The 12,105-nt window shown below is 48.9% G+C and overlaps 4 protein-coding genes across 4 annotated transcripts; 2 read left to right on the forward strand and 2 right to left on the reverse strand.

Annotated features, from left to right (window-relative positions):
* Window positions 1-589: 589 nt before the first annotated feature.
* J3458_020556 (uncharacterized protein) lies at window positions 590-1,206 on the reverse strand (the record flags this gene model as incomplete). The annotated part of the gene is made up of 2 exons (XM_007815448.2): window positions 590-789; window positions 867-1,206. 2 exons carry the CDS (start codon window positions 1,204-1,206, stop codon window positions 590-592), a joined length of 540 nt encoding a protein of 179 aa, XP_007813639.2.
* Window positions 1,207-6,866: 5,660 nt separating this feature from the next.
* J3458_020557 (uncharacterized protein) lies at window positions 6,867-7,988 on the forward strand. Its single transcript, XM_007815446.2, has 2 exons — window positions 6,867-7,351; window positions 7,408-7,988. The coding sequence occupies exons 1-2, from the start codon at window positions 6,934-6,936 to the stop codon at window positions 7,878-7,880; spliced, it is 891 nt and encodes a 296-aa protein (XP_007813637.2). The 5' UTR covers window positions 6,867-6,933; the 3' UTR covers window positions 7,881-7,988.
* Window positions 7,989-8,665: 677 nt separating this feature from the next.
* J3458_020558 (uncharacterized protein) lies at window positions 8,666-10,594 on the reverse strand. The gene has a single exon (XM_007815445.2). It carries the CDS (start codon window positions 10,447-10,449, stop codon window positions 9,097-9,099), a length of 1,353 nt encoding a protein of 450 aa, XP_007813636.2. The 5' UTR covers window positions 10,450-10,594; the 3' UTR covers window positions 8,666-9,096.
* Window positions 10,595-10,859: 265 nt separating this feature from the next.
* Window positions 10,860-11,186, forward strand: J3458_020559 (uncharacterized protein; the record flags this gene model as incomplete). The annotated part of the gene is made up of 1 exon (XM_007815444.2): window positions 10,860-11,186. One exon carries the CDS (start codon window positions 10,860-10,862, stop codon window positions 11,184-11,186), a length of 327 nt encoding a protein of 108 aa, XP_007813635.2.
* Between the last annotated feature and the right edge of the window lie 919 nt (window positions 11,187-12,105).

Below are 12,105 nucleotides of genomic sequence, written 5' to 3' on the forward strand. Positions count from 1 at the left end.
TAGTATATAGGGACCCCCAAATTCGCTTCATAGATAGACTCTAGCTCCTTAGCTTTCAACACACAGATCATTACATTGACTAAGCTTCGCTTACAACTCTTTGACTCTGATCACTTGGTTACGGTCTACGACCTATTACCAACGTAACACCCAACTGCTCAGATTGACTGCCCTAGTGGCTCTGCCAACATAAACTACGACCTAGTTTATCCCTTGGGAACCTAGCGTTACACGTCGAAGACTCCTATTGGACCTTCCGTGCAACAGTCGTTACAGCTCCCGTCTCGCCACAATAGCCTATCACACACTATTTTCGTTCTTCTGCCTGCTCACTATGCTTGCCTAGCTTAATTGAGGTATAATTTAGGTCCGTTAAAGGTAGCCCCGTCAAGATGAGAAACCGATTAAGACGACTAGACTTGAGCAGTAGAGCGTGCTGCCACCTGGGAATTAGAGATGCTACGCAATCGCGCGACTATTCACCGGTATTGGCCTCAGTCACGATAGTGGATTTGTCTTCTAAGAGGGTATATGCCAAAAAGGACATGCCGACACAAAGGCAAGCTGAGTGTGTCAGAGAAATGGGGTATCAATAAATGGGAGGTAAATACTTGCCCAAAATCGTATTCATAAGATAGTAACCCACAGAATCGGCCAAGGCACCAGACAAGAGAGGCCCAAGTAGCAAACCTGCCGCAAAGGCCAGATTGGAAAGCGAGTAGCATCTTGAATAGCCCCCGCCAGGTCCGAATATGCCTGGCTGCTTGGACTCAAAATCGTCCACAACGCCTGTATGTTTTGGAGCAGCCCGGGTCAGCTTATGCTAGGCTATCATCATAAAGGCCATGGTATGACTTTTTGCTTACAGGTAATCTCGAAAGCACTAACAGTGCTTGTCAGATTCGTTACACATCCTATGCCGATAACCGCTGCCACATATGTGGATTTGGCAGAAGCCTCGGAGGAAGCCCACGGAAACTGTTTCTGATCTGCAGCACCGAGGAGCCACAAAAGAGGAGCCAGTGAGGCGAATCCAAAAGCTGTAGGCTTTCTTGTACCAACTTTGTCCCTCAGCCAGCCATAGACAGGGCTGGAAAGAATGACGGGAAGCTGCAGGAGCGCAAATAACAGACCAGTTGCTAAGCTGTTCCATCCGAATGCAAACTTCACATGAGTGGGGATGGTGGTGCCATAGCTGGAGATCATGATGGAATGAACAATGGAGCATAATATAGAAATAATAACCCTTCTCTGCGTAAGAACAACCCTAAAGAATGCGGTCGCTGCCGTAGCCACAGGCTCTTCTATGGAAGCTTCTTCAGATGCATTATCTGATTGATCGTTCGAGCAAAATATCAAAGGCGATTCTTCGTCTGGCACTCCGGCTGTGTTGTTGGAATCCTCGTGGGCGATGCTGGCGTCAGAACTCTCTATCATCACGAGCCTCATTGCGATATTCATTGTCATAACGACAAATACACTACCCCAAGCCATCCAGTAACCGGCGAGAGAGAGTAGCACTCCTGCAATGGCGGGTCCCAAGAGCTCTGCTATACTTATGCAGCTGTACATGAATCCGAACGCCTTGCCCATGTGCTCAGCGCCGACTGAGGCTCGGAGCGTGGCCACTCCAACGATCCATGCAGCTGTTGCGCCAATGGATTGAAGCGCTCGGCCAACGTAAATCAACGATACTAATAAGAAAACCATGTATTAGAAGTAGATTTAATCAAGAAGATAAGAAGAATGTGGTGCCATACCATCTGTAGCTGCAGCGACGGAAAACGTTCCGATAATAGCAACAACTAAAGCCGCTACCAGTGGCATCTTCCGTGTCGTGGCCAGGTCTGCGAGCTGCCCGATGAAGATGGAAGACACAAGCGAAACAACTCCGTAAAGAGTCAGGATTTGATACGTCAGCCGTTGGATATCCGATGGGTCTATATGATTTCGCTCTTCCAGCATATAAGGTAAGATGGGAATAATGAAGCTGTAAAGGAAGCTTTCTAAAGTTCCAAGCACAAAAAGTGCCGAGTTAGTTAACTGATTTATTCTGGAAAGTCCAGTGCAAAACAGTCTCCTCCCAAATGCATCTAAAATAGGACCGAGCCGTGGAGTAGGGGTGACGTACCTGCGAATAGAGAAATCGAAATGCACACAATACCGAATGTTGTCGACGACCGCCACCGCTTGCCCCAGACTTTGCGCCCTTGACGAAGAGTTGCTGATTTCATTTTTACGCGAGTGTTTTCTTTATATTTTCCCTTAAGGTGATAATGGTCCTTTCGAGAGTCTTGGTTGCCGGAATGTCAGACTGTGGACCATAAAGTTGGTGATTGTGGCAAGATGATCCGTCTGCCATGTCATGGAAGAGCTTCAAGTGCTACTAATTGGCTTTGCGGCTCGAAGCCTGCCCATAAACGAGGGTGAGAGACATTTATGCGGCAATATTGACGAGACATCTCGAGATGGTGGGAACCTGAGACAAACCCGCACGCCATTATTTGGGGGAGTCCGGCAGGTTTCAACAACGCTGAAGTAGAGCAATTGATAAGAATGATAGTCTAAACAGGCTCTTTTCTCTCTCTATTCACCTATATTTCTTTCCTTTCATTAAGCAGAAGGTAGAAACACAGTACCTCAATGTACATTGTGGTACTAGAGACCGGAGTTGCTGATACATGACCGCTTGCACTGGTTACCACGGACTTACATGACGGGGCCGTGTCACGATGCAGTGAAAAGGAGCCACAGAGCACTGATCCAATGGGAGAAGTGAAGAGCTTCAGTTGACGTAACATATCATGCGCCTCTTGCTTACCCCTCTTGTATGAAGAGCGAATTGGGGCAGCTGTACGGCACGCAAGCGCCCGTGTAACTACGCTGCGGGGTTGGTCGGGCACCGGAATGGATGCCCCTAGTTTGCTTTGGAGTATTGTCGTGAATCAACTACTGGCCGAAGTGATTATGTAGTCTGGCGTGCTTTGCAGACTCTGTGAATGCATTATGAATCACCCAGGTCAAGAATTTCCCCGAGAGAAGTGCGACATGACCCGAGAACTTGGAAAGGTTCTCCGAGTAAATACATGATCAGTAAGGAGTACTTATTGCCCAGATACCCCAAAGGGACTGGAATGGTTCCTATGCCTTTGAGTCCTGGTGACAATCTATTGGTGGTGGGATATGCAGGCGATCACGGTTCAGCTTTTCATACAGCAACAAGGTCATACTGGCATCCGATTTATGAATCAAGTCCGAACCAACAAGAGTAGAAATGTCATCATCATCGGCGAAATGACAAATGCTGGTGAGATGGGAGCCTTCGGGACATGGGTGACGAGCTTGGTCAGGGCGGTCGCACTTGATAGAGCGCTTCTTAATTGATCAGCCCTTATCACTGCTCAATGGCGTGTGTGAAGCTGAGAAGCTCATATTTTTCTCATACATCAGTATGGCTGGTATGCAGTGTGATTGGTGTTACAAACGCTGATTTGGTGTAAGTGGCATATGCGGGATGGCCGATATCCCGGTTAGGTGACGTACGGCACTGGCTAACCTATAGTTATTAATAGAGTTTGAAAGCTCCTTTTGAGCCCATTTGGGACTTTCCTGAAAAATGTGGGTGATGTAATGAGCGAGAGTCTTGGGCCATGGTTGGACAGATGTACAAACGTGAGGTGCCACGATGTTTGCTGCAATTCGATCATCACCGCTGACATAGGTGTTTCTCCAACTTGCACCTCATGCTCTGTCGGTCGATCCCAAGTCGAGGTATATAGTGCATCCTGCACGGCAATTAAAAGATCCGAGGAGTATAAAACCCAATCTCAAATCCCCAACAATCTAGACACTTATTTCAAGACTGACAGCGGCTCGGACAGGGCTGCAGTCAACATGGAGGCCTCCGACACTACTGCCTCTAGTCCCTATGATACGCCGAATTCCATATTCTCGAGTACGTTGTACGCCGTTTTGAACGAAATGTTCAAGTCTCAATTTCCTGACTCTATCGAAGCTTCAAGTTCTACTGGTTCAAGTTCTGCGATCTCAAGCGATACATTCTTCTCAATGCTTGACGGGAGCGGGGAAGACGAGGAAAACACTGCCCAAGCGCTGATAGATATTATCAACGGTATACTAGGTCCAATTCGAGAATCGGGACGAATCATGTCAGATGAAAGTTGGGCCAGTGGCGCTGATGATAACGACCCAGAGCCACATCCCCCCCCTTCGCCTCCCAAAACACCGCCTCCGTTTTGGCCACGACCTAGCCCACACAATAGGAATGAACAAGATCAAATTGATGTCTGGGATATGATAATTGATGAGGAAGAAGTTAGAGAAGCCGAATGGGAAAGTCTGTAAACGATGTTTCTAAAGCGGATATTCAGGCAGCAAGTCATTTGCGAAGCGTCTGAATCCGTGATATGCTTGGTTTTGTGAAATTTCTATCTCTGTAGAAGTGACGTAGCTTCTTATTTATCTGGAAGTAGTTTGCAGGCTGGCATTCTGTTATGTCGTAAAGCATGCTCTACCCTGTTAGCTGTAGAACTCCAGGTATGAGGATGTTGTCAGTCACAGATAGTTCAGGTTATCTCAGAGTTTTCAGACTTGTTTTACTTAAGGACCTGAGGAGCGTTTCGATCACTCACATTGCATTTCTGGGGAGGTAAATTCGGACAAATTCCGTACACCAGATCCATATATAGCAGAGTTTAGAGTTTCCCTCGAAAGCACAAAACTCCCCTGCCTGCCAAGCTGGGAATTTACCACACGCACTTGGAACGTGGCTGCATTCGGGCTTTGATCTGAGGTAATGCTAGTATGTCATGTAAAGCATGGCATAAGAAATGCGCCAGTGCCCCTCGATAAATTAGAGCAGAGTTTCGTGTACCACCAAGAATATAAATACATCGCCACTGATTCGCAGCCCTGATGCGGAAAGCTGCATTGCCACCATCCACAACGATACGCACCCATCTATCTAATCACGCGGGGAGGAGAGTCTTTATGACTGGGCCTCAAGGGGAATCGGCTACGCAATCGCACCTTCGCTGAATCGAGTGCTGGTAACATCACTGTCAGAGTACGCTCAAACCTGGACGAGCTCGAGAGGTATATCCGGTTGGTCGCGGCAGCTGCAGGACTCTCGACTAGAGTTAGAAAGTTACTGTTGGACGCCACGTCCGAAAACGTTATTGACTCTGCCATGAAGGTTGTGAGACGGCACGTAATTAACATTCTCCTCTCGTCAATGAATTGAACAGGTCAAAATGGTGGAAATGCGAGAAGTCAATGTAAAAGACGTACCTGGTCACTCGAGCGTTTCTTCCTCTTGTGCTGAAAAGTACAGTAAAGAAGGTCACAATCGTTAGCAATATCGGGGCATGCTTAATCGGCTCGGAATGTGCAACTCTCAGTCCAAAAGGTAGGATCTACTGCAAATATCCACAAGCCTAATGGCTTTTGAGATCCGCCTTGGTGCTGTGGCTACGGACCTGTTTTTAGGTGTGTTCCGGGGCGTGCATGGTGTGCTACTTGATACGCCTGAGTTGGCGGCAGATGCTGCTGGTTTGACGCAACATAGAAGGGAGTGGATTGCAAAGAGCTATGTGAGTGTTTATTGGGCATGGGCGAGTGAAGACGTATGAGGTTATGGAGGGTAATACGCTGAATACCTCCAATATCTAGTTTATGAATATACCCTTTTCTCCCCCCCCTTTTTCCTCCTTATGCCTGTATGTGACCTCTGACAATCCCTCCTGGTGTTAATTCATTGTTGGGAACAATGCGCTTTCTGGTAACCACGTTTGTAACAAAGCCCTAGTTATGAGGCTCCAACTAACCATGCAAATATCTTGAGAGCTGCAGAATGGAACAATGCCTGTCCCGATGAGCTGGTATATCATCTAATCTGCGTTCTGTAACAGCTAAAGCCTCTCATTTCGGTGGTTCCAACTCGTTCGGCCTCCACATGGAAGAGTTCTCCCTTGGCAAAGCTTGGGTCTATGGTCCTGGGACGATATCATCGGACCAGGGGCGTTGGCAGGACGGACACATCTGTTCTCTTGTTTCACATGACGGCAAACTTTGCATTCCCCTGCTGGATCTGACCTTAGGTATGGAGCTGGGAGGCTCTCCATTCGTCAACTACCGGGCAATCAATCTATGGCAAGAGCCCAGAAAGATTTGCAGGAGCAGTAAGCCTAAAACCGTTCAGAAACGACTTGAATAAGTTACAGAGTTGGCCTTCCATGCCGCAAGATGATATATAGAACCCCTCCTGTGAAAGTACAAGGCTGTCCTCAAATATCCGCCAGTGACCTGGCGCAGAGACACTGTGTTAAACGTCAGGATACTGGCAATTCATAACGTGATAGAATCACCAACGCTGCCGCCTTCCGAAGGCTGACCACTCTGGACCAAACCAGGCAAAAGACTGCGGCTAGGAAATCCGTTTAAACTTCTTGACCTTACGTTTGGGGTGGTCATTGACGACCATTCTACGAAACAGGTCTCCGACCGTCTGGGTAGATCTACGCGTGACACTTGGACTCTCTGGCATGCCTTTCTTTAGTATGCCTCTCTCAGCGCAAACCAGGAATAGAACTTGGCATCGGAACGAGATATGTCCTGGTAAGTCTGGTTTAACCGCGAAGTATTAGAACTTTAATAAAGGAAAGCTAACGCTGGTACCTGGGAAAGAGCTGTCATAAGAACAGTTCCAATGTTGTCTCCTCTTGCTGCGCCATCGTCATCTCATGCAGTTAGTCAGTTAGTCAGTGACCATCTTCTCGCCATTCAGTGGACGTCGAAGCTGAAACCGGAAATTCCACGGGCATGCGACTCAGTGCATACTGCATAGTGTTATTAAAAAGTCGCATTCATACAAGGTGATTAGCTCGGATTTACCTGCGTTTGCTGGCCGCCGCTATGCCAAGCCAAAAACTTGATCCGACGCAACATGACTCTCTTCCTTTTCCCCTTCCTCCCCCTTTTTTCCCGCTTCCTTGTTTCTTTTTTTCAAGTTCAATTGTTTTCTTCGCAACTAAAAGTATTGAAGAGATGCAGACCCTCGTTTACTATCTAACTACGGCTATGGCCACCGGCCTCTTCACCGCGAAGCCAAGCAAAGCTTATTCCGTCAACGGCGCCGAGGCTCGAGACATCCCCATTGAGACGCGACACTACTGGATGAGAAGAGCCAATGCTGCGCTTTTCGAGGTCACGGGAAATCCATGTCCTACACAAGCCTTCGGAACTGTCATTGTGAACCATACCGCGGGCGGCTTGGGTGAGCTCGTCTGCATCGGAGCCAACGACGTTGCATCCGGCAACCCAACCCTTCACGGTAGTAGCCCTCTCCCCGTGACGAGCGGAAAAAAATAGCTAACCACCGAGAGTCAGGTGAAACGGCCGCAATTACAAACTGCAGCGCCATCCTCACGGATCCCAATGGCCCGTACAAGCTGTCCGGCCACGAGGCCCTCAAAGCCTGGGCCGACCTCACCTTGTACACCAACGCGGAGCCATGCCCCATGTGCGCGTCGGCAATTCGCTGGTCAGGCTTCAAAGAGCTCGTCTTTGGCACGGGAATCAAGTCGCTCAGAGCATACAACTGGAAAATGATGACTCTGCCCGCCAAAGACTTGTTCAAATACACCACAGAACTGCCGACAGGAAGGACAACCATCGCCGGAGGCGTCTTGGAGAACGAGACGGATCCATATTTCAAGTGGCAATACACCAGAGGCACCGACTGCCCCCCCGGGTGCAAGAGGAAGGGAGCAAAATGTGCATCCGAGGTTGGTAGCACAGCAAAGTCCGAGCAGCGAGACGCCGCCGGGGTGTATTGGGGTTGGCAGAAACGAGGCGCATAGGAACTGGTCCGTCAGAGTCACAATAACCCACCGGATGAGGGGACCTGCGGCGTTGAAATGATCTAGTGAGGAAGAATGAGATTGGTCTGCTTGTTATCATGCCGAGACACCGGGTGAAAAAAAAAAAGACTGGTCACGGATGGTGGCGCGACAGCCTCGCATGACGCGGGACGCGAGGCATAATGTATGTGACAATGGTGATATTGTTGCCCTTTCGGGTCCCCGGACCACCTCGCGATGCATATACAGCTGCAGGGATAAATGCCAGCAACATCAGGCAGGCTGATCCGTCTGTATCGTGCTATGCGGCAATAAATGCAGCATGTCTTACTCTGGTCCGCATGTGACTGACAAAACCTGGAAGATTTGATGCGGGGAACAAGACACAAAGAGGCAACATGGCCGATTTCTTACGTACATGTATGCTTCCTCGTGCTTATGTTGTGTAATGTGCCTTTACGAGGGGTTGCTGCATAACTGCGAAAGAGGGCTCATGCATGTCTTTGCAGCCCGTAGTTACACCACAACGGGGAACGTCCCGAGGAGGCTGCATAGTTGGGGCATGACTTCGTGAACATGAACACATTCAGCAAATTCTGGCCTGATTTGAATCACATGGTGGGCGAGGGCCTGCTATTCGCAGAGCCTGAAAACGGTTTCCCCTTCGTCTCCCGGCTTAAGGTGTGGGTAGCAACCTAGAGACGACTACACGAGAGTCATCCCATGACTACATTGGCTGCCTAAATGACTCTTTCTGTCACGATCGGCTCGTCGGCAGTCTTGTAGGGTTAGCAGACACGGCCCGTCCCCCGCAGCTGTGCTTGCCTGGTGCATACTTTTGAGACAGCAGCGGCACATGTGCGCAGCTTATCCTACTTGCCCGGGCTACTTCAAACAGGGGAAGTAACTGCAGGGAAGTGCCTGTCCTTGCAAAGACATGAAAAGTAGTCACAAGCCTTTGAAAGTACGGAGTAGTTGCACAAAGATGCGAGGCTGCAATGAGTGCTTGTTTTCCATGCCAGATGCCGCGGTGAGGGCTGGGGGAGCAGCACCGGGAAGACGCAGGTCTCATGTATCCCAGTCCATAACGGTCGCGGACCTGGCGCATATTGTCCAAGCCTAGTGAGGCCGCGCTGGTGACATACAAGATTGTACTGCCTTGAGTAACTACTACATTAGCTCTATTTACGCGTGCCATGGTTACTTGTCTGATCAGCTAAAGATCAACAGTTTCATCAAAAGTCAAGTGTGTCTCAAGAGTCTTCTCCCTAGCCTGCTGCATCTTGGCTTGAATAAAGTCAGGCATGGCATCCCGCTCATGTTGGGTTAGAAGGGAAAGTCGATCGTTGAGCGAGCTTAGGGGGCCAAAATGCCTCTGATCAATAAACTTCCAATAGATGTCGTCAAACATGAAACTCTTTCTTGCCGCCAGGCAGAACCAAAACGAGCCATTTTCCATGGACATCTCCATTCGATCTGAGAGACGTTGTAATGTAGTCAAAGATCCCTTCGCAATCTGCTCTTCCTCACAAAATCGAAGCACCTTGAGGAAAAGTTGAAGACGCGGTGTATAGCGGATCAAGAATTCGCTCAAGTCCGACTCCCAGGCCTCTGGGCTCTCAAACAGGAGCCACCAAGGCGCGGAGTAAGTAAATTCGGCGGGCGCAACGTAGGTGAACTCCCAGTCGATAACCCCAGTGACCGTGAAGTCTGACGGGGACACGAGAACATTCGAAGGGCGAAAGTCGTCACAGTAAAGACGGAAGGGACCTGGATGAGTTGAAATCTGTCGAGCAATCCTGCGGAAAAGACACCGTGCCACGTATTTTTTCTGGCAGTCGGACTCGTCCTTGACGGCGTTGTTCCGCTGATACTGTAAGTGAAGAAGTTGCTGTGTTGCCAGTTCCTGGAAGTATTCGGATGCCGTTCTGAAGCGGCAATCGGTGAATATCTTTGGGGGGCAATTCCCAACTCGTACGAGTTCGTTCATGTTGAGAGTCAATGGCCTCTTGGTCACTTTCCACACTCCCGCCTCCCATCCCAGGGCCCCGATGGCTGGGAATGTCGGCTTAGATAACTCTAACATGATCTGGGCCATGCCTCGATAAGCTCGTTCCAAGTCAGAATCGGTTGTGCGAGGATCCAGGCCGGGTGTCTGCATTGTTGGATCTCTTAGACAGTGGGACAGCAAAGTCCCCTCAACAAGAGTCGTGACGATATACGGACCGCATCCCCATCTCCCGGTGCCAAGAAGTTTCGGAATCGGAATCGGTGTGAATCGGGCGAGATAACCCATGACCAGAAGCTCGTCGTTGGTCTTTTCAATGCGGAACCGGCTTCGGCCAAGGATAGGAAATCGTACAAGAGCTTGGAATCCATCTTCAAAGGTGACTGTGCAGCATATGTTGTAAGATCCAGTGGTAAACTCTGAAACTGTGACTGCTGGGCTTTCAGGGCGATGACGGCCTGCTAGTCGAAGAGGCAACGCAGGAGACTCTCGGAACAGCAATTTTAGCCAGGCAGAAAACAGCCCCTGGGAATGTTCTTCTGCTAGGTGGTCCCAATCCATTGCAATGACATGCGACCGATTGCAGATTGAATTGTGTCGGAGAGCAAACGAAACCCGCCCCTTTACCGGCGTTACTTCGGGTTATTGCGTGTATCCAGCCTCAACGGCAATCCTGGGCAATCATTACTTGATAGACAGGGACCAGACGTATTAGGGCGCAGACTCGGTATATTCGCCGAGTGTGGTGATGTTGGGATAGCTTTAGTAGAATTGCCTGTTCGGCCTTGCTGCTGCGCCCGGGCCAGATTCACGTGAGGTAGAGTTGTTGGGCTGCCACACATGTCAGCCTTCCGTTGGGATAGCGACATTCCCTCTGTGAGGAAGTACCACTACAAGTCGATACTTAAATTTAGTATCGGTCTCCTTTAGCATTCAGTTTGAAGCAGACTCCCAGCTTGGCTTAACTTACCATGAGTGACACAGCCGAGAATGCCTCAGGGAGTTCTGACATTGTCAACAAAGCTCGCGATACCCTGAGCTCAATCTACTCCTTCTACGCAGCCAATCGCGAGACCCTCGATCGTATCCCATTCTTCATCAGCCAGTCCAGCCGTGAAATCCCGATGATGCTTCGGTCCAGCACTGTTCCCTCTGCCGAACAAACAGAAGAAATGAAGAAACAGCTACAGGGTCTTCTTCAGACCAAGGAAGCGATAGAAAACATTCCAGCGAGAGAGAGGCAGATGATGGTTGAGGCAGCCTACGCTAGCACTGTTGGACGTAAAGGTGCCCAGTGATTAGATCGTGGCGAGGCAGGCACAGTAATACATTAGAACTGCTGTTATTGGAAAAACATTACAACACCGAGACGGTATGGCGGGGCCTCATGGTCATCTTGGTCGCGTGAGGGCAAATATAGGACCATGTTCAGGTTGATTCACCATCAACTTTCCACTTCAGCCACCAGAATGCTTGTATTTTGAATTTAATTTATTAAGTTAATATAAAAAAATAAAAATAAAAACAAAGGCCAGATGACCACGCAAGACATCTAGTAACGCTATAGTTCGGCCGTACGTATTGAATTTAATTCATCTATTGGAGGACCTAATATCTTGCCAGCAGCATCCCGCAGTCCTCCTGAAAGAAAAACCTCTTGTGTGGAGGGTGTCGCGAACAGTTATTGGGTTGAACTCTTGAGCCGTCGAGTACAATAATCCAGCTACAGTGGTAGATTCCCTTGCTACATTTTTTCTTAGGTATGCTCTTTTAGTTTCTGGCAAAGAGGGTACTGATATGGCGCGTGCGCTTCGTTTGGTGCCGGGCGAGAAGCAAATGATGAACGATAGCTTGGTCTTCAAGGAGACGTACTGCTATCATCTGTTACTCCGGTTGGCGCCCACGTCTCTTGTTGTTAGATACACAATTGTCATGTGGTATTGTGCTTCCAAGACAAGGCAACCAACCACTATTGATTCATAACATTGTGACGAGCCCTATTTTTGGCTACATATTTCATGCGCAGAATCACACCATGGTTCTGTCTCAACTGGAATTGAGACTCTGAGCCAGAGGGTCAGGTGGTTGTAATGAGCGACAACGGTGCCCGAACGAGGCAGCCACCATCACAAATTAATACATCAAGTCTTTCTATGAATGATATTATCGTGGTTTGCATCGTCTTGAATGACGTATCACAATTCTAAACCCCAGATG

Source organism: Metarhizium acridum, assembly GCF_019434415.1.
Source record: "Metarhizium acridum strain ARSEF 324 chromosome Unknown scaffold_574, whole genome shotgun sequence".
Lineage (NCBI taxonomy): Eukaryota > Fungi > Ascomycota > Sordariomycetes > Hypocreales > Clavicipitaceae > Metarhizium > Metarhizium acridum.

What these genes read in the sequence shown, in the direction of transcription:
- J3458_020557 (XM_007815446.2), top strand. Translation starts at nt 6,934, where the DNA reads ATGCCAAGCCAAAAACTTGATCCGACGCAACATGACTCTCTTCCTTTT. An exon ending in CGGCAACCCAACCCTTCACG is followed by an intron (nt 7,352 to 7,407) that starts GTAGTAGCCCTC and finishes ACCGAGAGTCAG; the next exon opens with GTGAAACGGCCGCAATTACA.
- J3458_020558 (XM_007815445.2), bottom strand. Translation starts at nt 10,449, where the DNA reads ATGGATTGGGACCACCTAGCAGAAGAACATTCCCAGGGGCTGTTTTCT.